The 15,487-nt window shown below is 38.3% G+C and overlaps 1 protein-coding gene across 1 annotated transcript in view; it reads left to right on the top strand.

Moving 5' to 3' along the window:
* Positions 1-15,487, top strand: part of ARHGAP15 (Rho GTPase activating protein 15) — a 678,200-nt gene that overhangs the window by 604,419 nt on the left and 58,294 nt on the right. Inside the window, exon 12 of the mRNA XM_052635885.1 lies at positions 12,801-12,906. Within this exon, the coding sequence (XP_052491845.1) occupies positions 12,801-12,906 (106 nt within the window). The remainder of the gene's footprint in view (positions 1-12,800; positions 12,907-15,487) is intronic.

Here is a 15,487-nt window from a genome sequence, read left to right as displayed (position 1 = left end):
ACATTTTTTGCAGAGGAAATATCCTCCAGATGCTCAAGTCAGCCTTTTCTTGGCAGACAACTAAGAACCATACCGAAACTGAGTCTAAAATCTTTCACAAAAGATTTCCACAATCACTTACCTTTGGAACGGACATTAATTAAAAGAAACAATCATATCCCCTGTGATCAGAGTTTAACTACTATGAATCAGAGTTCACCACACAATTAACACTTCGAACTGATTAGCAAATGGAAATCATAGCAAGAAATTTTGAGGTTAAAATAGTGAATGGACATATTCTCTCATCCAGCTCACTGTCCCTTATCTTTTAGAGGAAAAAAGAAAAGCACTTCAGTCATAACGAACTGGGCAGATTTTGTTTTCCGTGAGGTGTTTGCCATTACATATTGCACATAATGTATGGCACTGTTAGGAGGAAAAAATTGGAGTCAAAGTGGCTGGAAAGTTAGGTCTGCTCTGTAGCACTGTGAGATTGTTGACATCTGCCGAGGTTGGAGCGCTCAGTAAGCAGGAAATGGGGTGTCACTCTGAGTGGTAGTTTACCATTATCCTGGCATCCTAATGAAGTGTCTGCAGTGCACAGAGCTTCTGGATGGCATCTTAACGCACGGCTAAGCAAAAGCACTTCTCTCCCTGTCACTGTCATCCATCTGCCTGCACCCTACTGTAGCCAATGGGATGGAACCATGCTACAATGTGCTAGAAGCCATTTAGAGTTGCACATTGCATAATCAGTCCCATCAAATATGTAAAAAATGGCTAGTATTGGTTATTTTCTTCAAACTCTGGCACCTGGAGTTTGATACATTAAGGTTAAACTTTTCCAAGTGCTGTTTATGATATTAATTCTACATTCCCCCCACTATCTAAATGGGAATGAGTTGCATCTTCATTGTCTTAAGTCCTGTTAATGGACTGAAAGAGTTGTATGAATATTCATTAAAAACTTCACTGTACATCACACTTGGTGAATCCATCAATTTACCATAGAATGGAATGGTCATTTTCTTTTAGATAACCATTTTTAAGAAAAGAACAAAAAATAAGATCAACTCTAATCACAAATTGGTTGTTTTCATTTCTGAGCACATCATTTAGTTTGCTGTGATAGTTTGAGGTCTTTGGATAAATTTCTTTAAAGACACAGTGCATTTTACCAAATACATTTGCAGTTTAAGCTAGTATTGTCAATGCCAGATGATTAAATTTGGTGCTTTAACATCAGCTCTGACAAAACTGGCATGCGGTGGAGAAAAGGATATCTGTTATTAGGTGGATGAGTAGAGTAAGGCATGTGTGTTGTCCTCCCAAAACTTCTCGATGGATCATGTGTGATCCTCTGGACATGGTTGCAAAGCAGCTGGGGTGTGTGGCAAGGACTCATGTGGTAAGATGGCTGCAAAGTTGAGAAGGTGCTTTCTGCAAGAGGGGCAACAAGAATATGCTAAATTGGAGGTGGGGTGGTGGGTTGGGGTTAGATAAACAAGAGGGCATAACATAATTCGGTTGCATCAGGACTTTTTTCACAGACATTAAAAACTATGGTAAACATAACAGCAGGGAGGCTTGTACTGCAGCACAGTGGGAAGCTTAGCGCGTCTGCCTGCACTCTGCCTGGCTCAACCACTGCTAGGAGTCTCCGAATTTCATTAGCACTCAACAATTCACCCAGTTCCCCAGAAAAGGAGAAAACCCAGGCAGCAAAGCCCCTCACTAATTATGGTAAATGCTCCCAGGTTACAGTTTTGGGGGGACAAGGATGGCAGAATGATGTTAAGCTAGAACAAAAGAGTCATTCTGAAATTAAAAAAAAATAAAAGGGATTGTTTGCTTTAAATCAGTGCAGTCTTTCAACGGGTAAGACAGTGTTTTAGAATATTAGACCACCTCTTTACTATGAAATTTTAGATGACCTAACCAAAGTGTGTGCAGATCTTCTTGAGCAGTGAAAGCACAGGTTGGTTTCACAAATGATATCCTCCACTCTACCCCCTGCTCCCAAATTTATGGAAGTTCATCTCACGAATCTCTGAAATAGAAATTGTATCCCTTGGAAGAAATTTGTAATAATACAGAAATTAGTGTGGAATCAAATGTAACAAGATAGGCAAACTACTGTAGATTACTATAAAATACTGCATGTCAAATTCAAGTTGTTATCTCCCTCTCAAAGAATGGAGTTATTTGAAGAAAATATTAAGTTTTTTCAAAGGGAGAGTGGTCTGCTATTGATGCCCATAAACATTTTAAATGGTACAGTTTTTTTAATGGAATGATAGGTGTTTATTTTTGCTAAATCCAGACTTGGCTGGTTTCTTCATTTGTATCCCCCCAGCTGCTGTCAGCATTACAGCACATCAGCTTTCCTTCATGTACGGATATTTCTCCAGAACTCATTTGCAAGAGTCAAAGCAATATTAAACACCACATCCAAACCTCTTTTAAACACACAAAGAGATGGGAAAACACTTCAGAACTAGACCATTGAGAAAATCCTCCTTTCAAATTTACTGTTTGCTTCGCATGCTAGTGTAAAATATCCCACAAAGTCCCGTTTGTGATCCGTTTGAAACAATCTTGATTTGCTTAAATTGTCACATTCTTCTTGCACATTTCTTCCTAAATGCAAAAATGGCAAAGAATTCTCCTCCCTCTTCATTATAAAAGTGCAGAATTTCTGGTTTGTTTATTCCTAATGGAACACTTGAGAAAGAAGGAAATATATAAATATCTCCTTCAGAAGATTAGTTGTCTCAATCTTTTTAAAAGAGAGTATTTGTTCATTTCTTCCCCATTGTAAACAATTGGACTTTTCATTGTAATTTTCCATTGTCAAATTAATGCATTTCACTTTACTGCCTTGGTCCCATGGTTCCAAAACATCGTCCTTTCTAATATCCTTATTTCTTCTATATTTATATATTGATGTATGTCATTTAGGACATAGATAGTTAGGGAAAGAACCTAAGCTCCTTTTTAAACAAATTTGTTGGAGGAACCTGCTGCTTCATTGTAACTTACTAGACCAGAACTTGAAAAAACTCACAGTCTAACAAAGTAAACTATATTTTACTTTTTATGAGAACACATTCCCAAGCAAAGTATTTCAGGCAAAAAATGGTGTACGTGTTTTGAGTATTTCAGACTAGGCATCGGAAATTTTGTCTAATCTACTGGTAAATATTCTATTGATAAAGTCAAGAACAGAGAAAACTCTGGCCCCCAAGACAGAAAAGAGAATAAGCAAAAAAAGAAATGTGGACAGTTTATCAGCTTCAATTTCTAAAGTACTTTGCAGTCCCTTTATAGAATGCGGATGAAAATCCCCTAACTATTCAGAAAGTATGTCCATGTTTGCCTACCACATATGTGATTCTTCAAAAATTATATCAAGGATGTTAATGAAAAATATGGCTAATAATTTCAGGAAACTATAAAGAGAAAGAAGAGAGAGAGGGAGAGGAAAGCAAGCTGTGGCAAAAAAACCTGGGCTCAGCAGCTTTCTGAGGGGAATGGTGAAATGTGACTATGTGATTTATAATGAGAAAAGGTATCTACAACATACAATTTTCTACCTAGCTGCAAATAATAATTCATAGTGATGTCCCTTCCAGATAAAAGACCTTTGCTATGTAGGACCCATGTGGTAAAATGATCATGATAAATGTCAGACCAGTGCAGGTAACGGCTTTACAAACCATTAAGATTAGCTGGCTCTTTTTGCCGATGATAACAGTAACCATGCTGTGACTCTATGTGGTAATAATATCTCAGTCCTGATAAATACCAGAGCCAGGCAGAGGTGTTTATCATTCCCAGTTCAGAAATGCTGACTAAAGTTACCACATGTTGCCTGTTTTTCTTCTTTTACAATAGCCTTACAATTAACAAAAAGAAAGTTGAATCGCAAAATTATTTTATTCCCCATTTCTTAAAGGATTCTAATGTTTGTGAACTCTCCTCTGTTCTCAATGTCACTGTGTGGCCAACACGAATGAACTGGGTGGAGAAACAGTTTGCCATACTAACCATTATCTTCTCTTGAGAGGTCTTTTGTTCCCAATGAATAGTTATGGATAAAGTTGAATATGCTTCTTCAAAACAGTGGAGAGAAACTATCTCTTCCTTCACATTTTTCTTGTGTAACAGATCCTAGTTGTTTTCAGGTGGGACTTTTTAAATCCCCAGTAAATTTAATTTGTCTACCAACAAAAGGAGGTAGACACATATGAAAAACTTTAAATCTAGAAAAGTATTTGTAGAATTGCCACCCTCATGAAAATGTACAAAGATAATGCTAATATAAATAGCAACTTGAGTATTTGAAAAGAATTACTGGTTTATGATTAGAAAGATGTCAAATGACTCAAAACGATAAGACTGTGTTGTTTTTTTTTTTTAAGAAAAAAGCTTGTAAAACCAGATATGTAAGGATAAATATAGTTTACAGAAAATTCTCACAGGAGAACTAAATAAACTACTGAGCTTTATTTTCTCAGCACACACTATTGCCTGAGGATGAATTAGTATCATTTGTAAGTTACAGAAATGTACTTGGCCACCATGACACTTCCAAAATTACTTTGAAAACAAGAAATTTTAGGGAGGGTAATACGATCATGCTTTTCCTGTGAAGACTGCCGCCATTACCTTACTCTTTGATTCAGACAAAGAAGGGCATTGCTGCAAAACTGAAGAAATTTGTTTTCAGAGACAGTTTCAGTTTGGTGAATTTTAGAAAATGTTATCATCCTAAGATTGACTGCACCAAAGCAACCCACTCCAATATTCTTGCCTGGAGAATTCCACGGACAGAGGAGCCTAGTGGGTTACAATCCACGGGGTCACCAAGAGTCAGACATGACTGAAGTGACTTAGCACATACGCACGCACATTGACTTGTGAATTAGAACCAAGCTCTCTTTCATAATGGACTGCTTTCAAAGTATTCACAAAGCCAATACATAATATGGGCTGTTCCTGTTTAGGAAATAGCACTAAAGAGTAAAATTTATGGCTTCATATGATTTGGAAAATAACCTTGAACTATGAGCAATCAGGGCAGATAGAGATGATGATTTAAAAGAAAGATTTTAATGGGAAGGGTACTTAGATTCAGTAGTACTTACAATATATGCGTTCATGTACATTGAAACAAAACTCTACATACAATTGTATGATATATGTATATGGATTTTGTGTGTGTGTCTGTGTTTAAGTAGGAACTGGAAGCATTAAGAGTTCAAGCAACTTGCCCCAACTATACTATAGAGCATGATTTCTAACCTAATTTTTTCAGACTCCTTCATGATATACCACTTCTCTTAATTTATAGCAGGAGTTTAAAGCATCTGTCTATTTTTATCCATTTGTAAGTCTTGAATGTTCTCCCTTTCCACCTAGTGTTTCTCCCTGAAGTAAATGTTAGTTGTTTAAAGAAATTTATGAAGTGATTGTTTGCATGATATGGATGATCCTTTAACACCCAACTCAAATTTTATAATTAAAAAGCATGTCCTCAAAGATTTGCATCCAGTTGTAGGGTACACTAAATAAATAAATAAAATGTTCTCTGAAGATAAGCATCCCTCCTACAAGTTAGGACAGTCTGTAACTAAATTCTGAAATGGTGATGATACAAAGAATAGAAAGTGAATAGAAATTAACTGCTCTCTTCCAAATATAGCCTTGACATATAAGCAACAGCCATTTTTTTCATATAGGATGCCCTATACACTCCAGCATAACTTTCAGAAGCAGAACAGCTGTGACGTATATTGACCTCCTCAAAACAAAGGGGTACAGTTATCCTTTTAGAATTACAGATAAATAGAATGAATAGTACTACTACTATGTTGTTTACTGGGAGAATCTGGTCTTTTATTCCCCTGGGTGAACCTACATATCAAAGCAGAGTCAATTTTGATATATGATTTAACTTGTGACTATAAATAAGTTAGGAATAATAAATGCATAGATGATAAGGCCAGCAAAGTGTCTGGGGGTCATCGGGTCTGGGGTTTTGCACTGCACAGAACTCTTTCCATCATTGTATAACTTTATCTTATCTCTGCAAAAAAGGCATTTGGCTGTAAATGTCCTTGTTTTAGTAGCAACATTTCATGCAGATAAATGCAAATATAACCATCATAAACCATATTTTTTAAAATGTGCCCTCAAAACCATGAATCAAGGGAAAACTATAAAGCCACATCCTTATCATAACATTAAAGGCTATCACATCATGTAGGAGCTGTTACTTCTTTAAGTAGCCTGGAGTTGTTTTTGAAGAAGCTCATTTACAACGGAGTTTGGTATAATTTGAGAATATGGGGCCAGGTGGGTGAGGAATAGGCCTTAGTGAAAAAAACGGTTTACTATTTTAGTATATATGTGTATCCCATGTATATTTTCCATAGGCATTTTTTGCAATTGGGTGACAAAAATGAAGTCCTCCAGAAAAGTTTTGTATGCAGTATGGGTTCACAGCTCAGACTGGAGAGGCTAGTGGAATCTGAGTGGGAACTAAAACGTAGGTATTAAAGCAGATGGGCTTCCCTGGTGGCTCAGCCGATAAAGAATCTGCCTGCAACGTGGGAGACCTGGGTTTGATCCCTGGATTGAAACGTTCCCCTGGAGAAGGGTATAGCTGCCCACTGCAGTATTGTGGCCTGGAGAATCCATGAACTGTATAGTCCATGGGATCACAAAGAGTCGAAAACGACTGAGCAAGTTTCACTCAAAGTAGATACAAAAGTAAATCAGAAGGGTATGAAGGTAAGAGCAAATGTGAGTGGAAAAGGCCCAAATCATGGAGTGTTTTCTTACCAGCAAGAGTTTGTATAAGTCTCTTAGTATACCATTTACCTAAGAGGTTCTCTAATTCTCTGTGTAGAAAAGGTTCATTTCCTCCCTTTTAGTCATAATGTAAAAGAGTCAGAGATATCTGAACGTCTTCTCAAAACTCTCAATACTTCACAATAATGAGAAACCATATGCTGAAGGAGAAATATTAATAGAAAATGCTGTCTTTCAGATGCTCACTGAATCAATTGAAGACAGTTGACGCATCTTTAGTAAGCTGTGTCTGAATCTTAGCTCATTAACCACTCCTGTATTATGTATGCTGATTCCAGCTCCTAATATGACACATCAATAAACCAGATCTGAAAAGGTGTCATTTCGATTTTAATGTATCCACTTGTATTTTTAGAAGTTCCTCCACTTAGAAGTGTTTGTGTTATTTCCTGATTGTACAAGCTATGGAAGAGTGGGTACAGTATTGATTTGAAGGGGAAGCTACTGCTTTCCTATAACCTTTTCAAACCTTCTTTCTGATTATGTTGTAAGAACAATAAATGGCTCCTCCTTGATAATATTTCAGCCCTCTCTAATCTATTGTCCAGTACCCTCTCCATGACTTAAGTGTAACTTAACCACAGATACGTATGTACCACCATTCATTTCAGTTCCTCAATTACAAGTGAAAGCAGAGAAAGAGAAAAATATTTCTATTAAGTAGTCTTCATGTAGGATGTTTCTTACCAGCATATATGGAACAATCATATACTTTTATAAAAATTCTTACATGGAACTAAGCTGCTCATCAAGCAGATCACCAGCCTCTCAAATTATTTAGTGTGCTGTGAAATGTCAGGCAACCATAGCAAGTGTCTTGTCCCCAGTTGGCACCAACTCAGTTCAAGTATTAGGAACTACATTTCAAATGCTCGCTATAACCAGGTAGTATGCCCGTGAGCCATATCTAGCATAGACCTAAAAAAAAAAAAAAGAAGAGGGGAGGGGAGTGATGAATATTTATACAGTACCTACATTTTGCTGGTCACTGTTAGGTACATTACATACGGTCTTGTTTAATCCATAAATCTGGCCTCTTTGACATTTTTCAAAGAAAATAAAAAACCTATCCAAGACCACACAAACCACACATACCACTTGTCCAAGACTGCTAAAACACTGTTGTGGAATTCAAACCAAGGTCTGTCTGTCCCAATCTGTGTTCAGGTCTTTCCTTTGTTTACTAATGGTTTTTTTTTTTTTTAATTCAATTACCCCACTGTTTCTGCTGCTAAGTTGTTTCAGTCGTGTCCGACTCTGCTACCCCATGGACTGTAGCCCACCAGGGTCCTCTGTCCATGGGACCTTCAGGCGAGAATACTGCCCTCCTCTAGAGGATCTTCCCCACACAGGGATCAAATCCACATCTATTATGTCTCCTGCATTCGCAGGCGGGTTCTTTACCACCTAGAAAGCTCATTTTTCTAGTGCCATCTAGAAACTCCATTTAACCCACTATATGCCAGTATAAGAGTTGCCTCAGTTTGTGGGAAAATTCTCAGTTTAATGGGACAAATCTACAGGTATTCATGCCACGAACATACCATAAGAAGTATCAATAAATAGAATGTCCTAAGCACAATGGAACACAGAAGAGGGACTCTGCCTAGGGAGATTCATAATTCTTTTATCTGGTAGTTAAACAGACAAAGTAAAGCTTTAATTCCTGCCCAGATACCATGACAGTGACCTTGCAATTATTTCCAATTAAGCAACCCCAACCTTTCTTAAACCTACTCTGCCTGGGTCACATATTCCCTAAAACAGGTTTGCTGGATATGGCCATTTAGACCACTCTCTGCTTAACTGTCTATCAAGCTTAGATCATGGCTGCTGCTTCTATAGACCTCAATGTTAACGGATCCTTTTTTCTGAGACTCTGACATTAAAGTAATCATTGCCATGGCCAGAGTCTTCAATAAAATTAGAAAGGTCACCTCTCTTCCTTTCCCCTCCTCTCCTTCCCTCACCTTTCCCAATTTCATCTTTATTACTTGAATCAGAAGATCCTTGGGTAAATTAAACCACTAGCATCATGCCATTTTATGCAGAATGTACTCATCTCATAAATATGTAAATGTATGTGTGTTGTGTTGTTTAATCACTAAGTCATGTCTGATTCTTTTGCAACCCCATGGACTGTAGCCTGACAGGCTCCTCTGTCCATGGGATTTCCCAGACAAGAATACTGGAGTGGGTTGCCATTTCTTTCTCCAGGGGATTTTCCTACCCAGGGATTGAACCCATATCTCTTGCATTGGCAGAGGGGTTCTTTATCACTGAGCCACCAGGTAAGCGATGTATGTTTATGTATAGGATCATTGGTGTGTATGGAATTAGCTTCAGATGGCTAGATACAACGTCTCCAAGTGTCCCTAAGTGCTCTGTCCTGAATATACTGTACCAATTTGCTCTCATCTTTACTGACTTGTTTTACTTCTGAGTTTCTCATATCCCATAGGCTCCAACTGGTCCTCTGAAGCATCACATTGTCCTGCCATCATTAAGCTACAAGGGGGCTTTCTAGCCTTTTGGCAGAAAGATTAGGTCTGCTGTTGCTGTGATGTTGCAACTACCTTTTCTCTTTTGCTCTCCCCTTTGTCCCTTTCATTTGCAGTTGTCCAATCCACAGTATGTTGGAACTCTTCTAAGAATAACTGCAATTTTGAAAGCTCTGAGTGTGGGAGGCATTATTTATAGGCCTTTGTGGTTTTTAGAGGAAGAAGAACCACTTCTAAGCAGAGTTCTACTAAGACTACCCCCACCGTATTTCCATGTTCAGTTCAGTTCAGTTCAGTCCAGTTGCTCAGTCGTGTCCGACTCTTTGTGACCCCATGAACCACAGCACGCCAGGCCTCTCTGTCCATCACCAACACCTGGAGTCCACCCAAACCCATGTCCATTGAATCAGTGATGCCATCCAACCATCTCATCCTCTGTCGTCCCCTTCTCCTCCTGCCCTCAATCTTTCCCAGCATCTGGGTCTTTTCAAATGAGTCAGCTCTTCGCATGAGGTGGCCAAAGTACTGGGATTTTCAGCTTCAACATCACTCCTTCCAATGAACACCCAGGACTGATCTTTAGGATGGACTGGTTGGATCTCCTTGCAGTCCAAGAGACTCTCAAGAGTCTTCTCCAAAACCACAGTTCAAAAGCATCAATTCTTCGGTGCTCAGCTTTCTCCAAGTCCAACTCTCACATCCATACATGACCACGGGAAAAACTATAACCTTGACTAGACGGACCTTTGTTGACAAAGTAATGTCTCTGCTTTTTAATATGCTGTCTAGGTTGGTCATAACTTTCCTTCCAAGGAGTAAGCGTCTTTTAATTTCATGGCTGCAGTCACCATCTGCAGTGATTTTGGAGCCCAGAAAAATAAAGTCTGACAGTTTCCACTGTTTCCCCATCTATTTCCCATAAAGTGATGAGACCGGATGCCATGATCTTCGTTTTCCGAATGTTGAGCTTTAGGCCAACTTTTTCATTCTCCACTTTCACTTTCATCAAGAGGCTCTTTAGTTCTTCACTTTCTGCTATAAGGGTGGTATCATCTGCATATCTGAGGTTATTGATATTTCTCCCAGCAATCTTGATTCCAGCTTGTGCTTCCTCCAGCCCAGTGTTTCTCATGATGTACTCTGCATGTAAGTTAAATAAGCAGGGGGACAATATACAGCCTTGACGTACTCCTTTTCCTACTTGGAACCAGTCTGTTGTTCCATGTCCAGTACTAACTGTTGCTTTGACCTGCATGTAGGTTTCTCAAGAGGCGGGTCAGGTGGTCTGGTATTCCCATCTCTTTCAGAATTTTCCACAGTTTATTGTGATCCAGACAGTCAAAGGCTTTGGCATAGTCAATAAAGCAGAAATAGATGTTTTTCTGGAACTCTCTTGCTTCTTCCATGATCCAGCAGATGTTGGCAATTTGATCTCTGGTTCCTCTGCCTTTTCTAAAACCAGCTTGAACATCTGGAAGTTCATGCTTCATGTATTGCTGAAGCCTGGCTTGGAGAATTTTGAGCATTACTTTACTAGCGTGTGAGATGAGTGCAACTGTGTGGTAGTCTGAGCATTCTTTGGCATTGCCTTTCTTTGGGATTGGAATGAAAACTGACCTTTTCCAGTCCTGTGGCCACTTCTGAGTTTTCCAAATTTGCTGGCATATTGAGTGCGGCACTTTCACAGCATCATCTTTCAGGATTTGAAATAGCTCTATTTTAGCCAAATACCCTCTTCTGCAGGATATTTTCCTGTCATTCCTTAGAAAAAAGTTTCCTTTGCAATAGTGTACTAAGAAAAAAAAAAAAAATGTCAGTTTCTACACTCTTTCTTCAGGACTGTCCTGATAGCTCCACAGATTGAAGGAAGCTCCTTATACTGTGTGTTCCACTCTCCATGGCCTCAGTTCTCATGATCATCTCATAGTACAACTATAAGCCATCTACTTTCTAAACAGAAAGGCCAAAAGGCTATGAAGATAAGTTATCCCCCTGTACACAGCCTCCCCAAAAGTCCCACATAACACTCTGACTACAGTCTCATTGGCCAGACAGTGTCAGCTGGTCACTCCAGCTGCCAAGGAAGTGAGGAAATAATCTCTTTTAGCTGCATGTGGCCATCTTCTCAACAATGGGATGGTCTAGCTAAGGAGGAAGAGAATGGAAACTGGGTGGTGTGTGCCTCACGTATTATTCTCTTATCTCTTATCTTTTCTAGCAGTGGCCTCTTTAGAATCATCAGGAGCTCTGTGCTAGAAGTTAGAAGTAAAGTACAGAAAAGAAAGTTATCTGAGTCATTTATATAAAGAGCTTAAATTCAAGAAGTTATTATAATTCTGAGCCCTTATTAAAACTATGGTAAGATAAATTCTCTAGTGTACTAAGTAACTCAGTTCTTACTGTGCCATCCATGCCCAGAAAGGCAAAAAGAAACAAAATGAAAGAAAACAACCTATGTGCATGTAGTTTGGAACAACTTCCCATTTTTTTAAATGCATGTGACTAAACATTATGCTTTCAAATTTATTTGCTTTTTTTTGTTTGTTTGTTTTATTGCAAAAATGAAATGTATTAGGGAGAAAAGATAGCGTAGAACTAATAAAAAAAATCTTTAGTCCTCCACAAAATTAAGCAAAAAAATAGAATATTGGTAATTGAATCAGAATATATGTCCTTGTGTGTTTGTTTTCTAATGCTACTATGACAGATTATCACAAACTCTGGCTCCAAACCATGAGAATTTATTATCTTATGTTCCTTAAGACAAGAAGTCTGAAGTCTATTTTGTAGGGCAAAAATCAAGGTGCTGGCAGGCCTGTGTTCCTTCTAGAGGCTCTTTCCTCACCTTTTCTGGGATTTAGAGGCTATCTTTACCCATGGAGTATCACATAGCCATAGCTCCTTTTGCTTTCATTGACATATCCCTTTCTCTCTCTGACCCTGATCCTCCTGCTTCCCTCCTGGCCACCACTGTGATAACATTGGGCCATCCAGATAATCCAGAATAATCCCTCCATCTCAGAACCCCTAATTTAATTGGGATTAAATCCCTAATATGTGGAAGGTAATGTATTCACAAGTTCCAGAGATTAGGCCATGGACATCTTTGGGAGGCCATTATTTACTCTGCCACAACTGACAAAATAGTAAATCACTTATGAAAACTGATTCAATACTTGATCTTAATAAGAAGATTGTGTGAGAGCCACACTGTTGCTGCTTTCATTTTCCGTTGATCTTATTCACTGTCAAAATAAAGAAACTTCATGGTGCTGATTTTCAGTATATTTATTCCCTTTTGCTGCTAATCAGAGCTTTACGTTTTACATTTGCTAAGACTTAGTCCAAAATTCTTCTTAGAAAATTCCCTCTTGCACCTGAGGGATCGTATTCTTTTCTAACTGTTTTTTTTGTTTTTGTTTTTGTTTTTTTTTTCAGAAAAGCAAGATGACAACACAAGAATCGAAGCTATAAAGTCTCTTGTACAAAAACTCCCTCCACCAAATCGTGACACCATGAAGGTCCTCTTTGGACACCTAACTAAGTAAGTTGTAAAAGTTTCTGGTTGTGTTGTCATATTCTCATTTCCTAAATGACCAATATTTAGTTTCAAGTCTCTAGTACAGGAGTTTCTGAATGCATCGATCTCAGATTTCCCCCTCTAGCTGATCTAAGAACTCCTTCAGAAGCTGGGAAATGTACTTGAGGTAGGAAGGGAGACCTACAAAAGGAACTTTCAAAATAATCTCTTTTTCCTGACTTTTCAACAAGTACATGTTTGCTGACTGATTGCCACAACTGTAGCCAGAGCCCTGGAATGGGCTGGGTTTACTTTGTTATTTTAGTATGATGGCAGAAGCCTGAAATGATTTAGACATGAGTTCAAAACCTAGAGCCATCGTGTACCAAGAGTGATGACCACATATAAATGTCTTAAACTCTCTGATATCCAATTCCTTCATCTATAAGACATTGATGCCAATAGACAATGTGACATCTATGTAAACTGCTAAGAGAAAAAAGACAGTGAAAAGACCTAGAGGCCACACAGAGCTCAGTGTGTTTGACAAGCATAAAGCAGACCTGACTGGCTAAAGCCTCATGGATGAGGGGCATGAGGGTGGAGCTGAGGTCATAGATGTTAGACCAGTGTAAAACCACATAGGTTCTTGTGGGCCACAGTGAGAAAGTGGAATTCCATTATAAATACAGTGATGAACCATAAAGTGTGTTCAATTGAGGGATTCTATACAAGATCACCCTGGCTGACAGATGGAGAATGATTTCCAAAAGTGACAGCAGGGAGACCTATACGGAGAAGACCATGGTAGTTCAGGCAAAAAGTAATGGTAGTTTCACTGTAAGCCTTAAAGAAGTGTTTTGATAATGGGTCAAGTCAGATTTGCTGATAGTTAGGATGCAGTGGAGAAAGGAAAGAAGAAATCAAATGTTCCTCTTAGGGTTTGGTTTGGAGCAAATGGAGAAATGGTGGTGTTACCTAGATGAGTAAAACTGGGAGAAGGAAAAGGTTGAATAGGAAGAACTGACTGGAGAGCTGTGTTTTGGACACTTTAAGTTTGAAATGACCGTTCCTCATTTGTCTTGTGTTAACACCTTCTTCAGATAATGCAGAGTGCTACATAAGTGATGAGGTTTAGCTTTCATCACATACATATAGTAATGTTGAAGCCTGATAGATTGGGCAGTTTTGCTTTTGTGAGATTAAATCTCTTTAATCACCCATTCCTTGGGTTGAGTCATTTCTATGGATTATTCAGTTAACCCACTACATAATTTTTAATTGTAAATATAATGCACGGAATTGCATACATGAAAAATTTAGGCAACTGTTGTGCTTATAAATCAAATTTGCCTTCCAGTCACTCTTAGCCTGCTGAGCAGAAAAAACTACACTTTTTGCATCTACCCTTCCAGGCCTGTTCCTAATCCTAAGGACACGCAAATACACCTGTGTGTGCTTGTTTATTGCATTAGAGTATACATTCTGTACGTATTGTTCTGCAACTATTTTGCAACTCAAGGACAGCTTCCCATTTCATTAAGCAGGTATCTGATTCTTTCTAACAATGGCATAGTATTCCATGGGATGGATAATCTATAACTTGCTTCACTGTTCACTACATTAGGGAACATATTTCAATCTAATTCATCATATTTCCTTCTTACTTATTTCACTCCCACCAGTGGAAGCTGTATCAAAGTTCAGAAGATCCCTTATTGTTAGAATGCCCCTGCTTGTCACGTCCGTATACTGGCTTTGGTGGGAAACCCAGTGTGGTTTCTTGGTGAAAAGATGGGCTTTGAAGAAATAGAGATCTACAGTCAAATTCTTGTTCTATACTTTATACTCCCTTTATGATCTCAAACACGTAAAATCATATTAAATAATATCAACCATATCTTGTGGCTATGAGAATTAAATGAGATAATGCATATTAAAAGTCTGGCACAAGGTAAGCATTCCTCAAATGCTAATTCTTTTCCCTTAGGTTCCAGGCACACCATAAAAGGAGTTTCAAGTTGCATGTAAATACTGGAGTGCTTATCTCAGTAATTCTAACTGGACAAACTCATAAAGCAAATGGAAAAGTATACTCTTTAATGCTATGTAATACCTAGTCTCAGAGATCTTGAGAAATATCCATTACTCAGTCTCAAGTATGCCTTTGTTTTTCCAACTGAAAGAACAACTATAAAATGAAGAAACTGAGAATCAGCTAAATCCTACTTTGAAAACACACACACACACACACACACATACACACACTGAAGAGAGTCTATCCAATTAAAAACTTTGAAAGGATGAGAGTCATGACACACAATCTCAGTATTAGCAATTAGTGCCTGATCGTGTCTCATATCTAAATTAATTCCCTAATTTTGTTAGAACTTTTGTTCAGTAGAGATGGAAATAGACGTTTTAAATAGAGATTTAAGATCGGGTTATTATATCACCTTCACAGCATCCACGTGATATAGTTTTCCATTTTAGATGGAGAGAAAGTGTTGTTTGCTTGCCACCCACCTTTCTTGAGTTGTGTGACCATATTCCACCCTGCAATGATTTATAAACAGGGTTTAATTATGCACAAGTGTGTGCACAT

The sequence above is a fragment of the Budorcas taxicolor genome, chromosome 2 (genome assembly GCF_023091745.1).
Source record: "Budorcas taxicolor isolate Tak-1 chromosome 2, Takin1.1, whole genome shotgun sequence".
Lineage (NCBI taxonomy): Eukaryota > Metazoa > Chordata > Mammalia > Artiodactyla > Bovidae > Budorcas > Budorcas taxicolor.
This window is presented reverse-complemented; position numbering and strand designations above follow the sequence as displayed.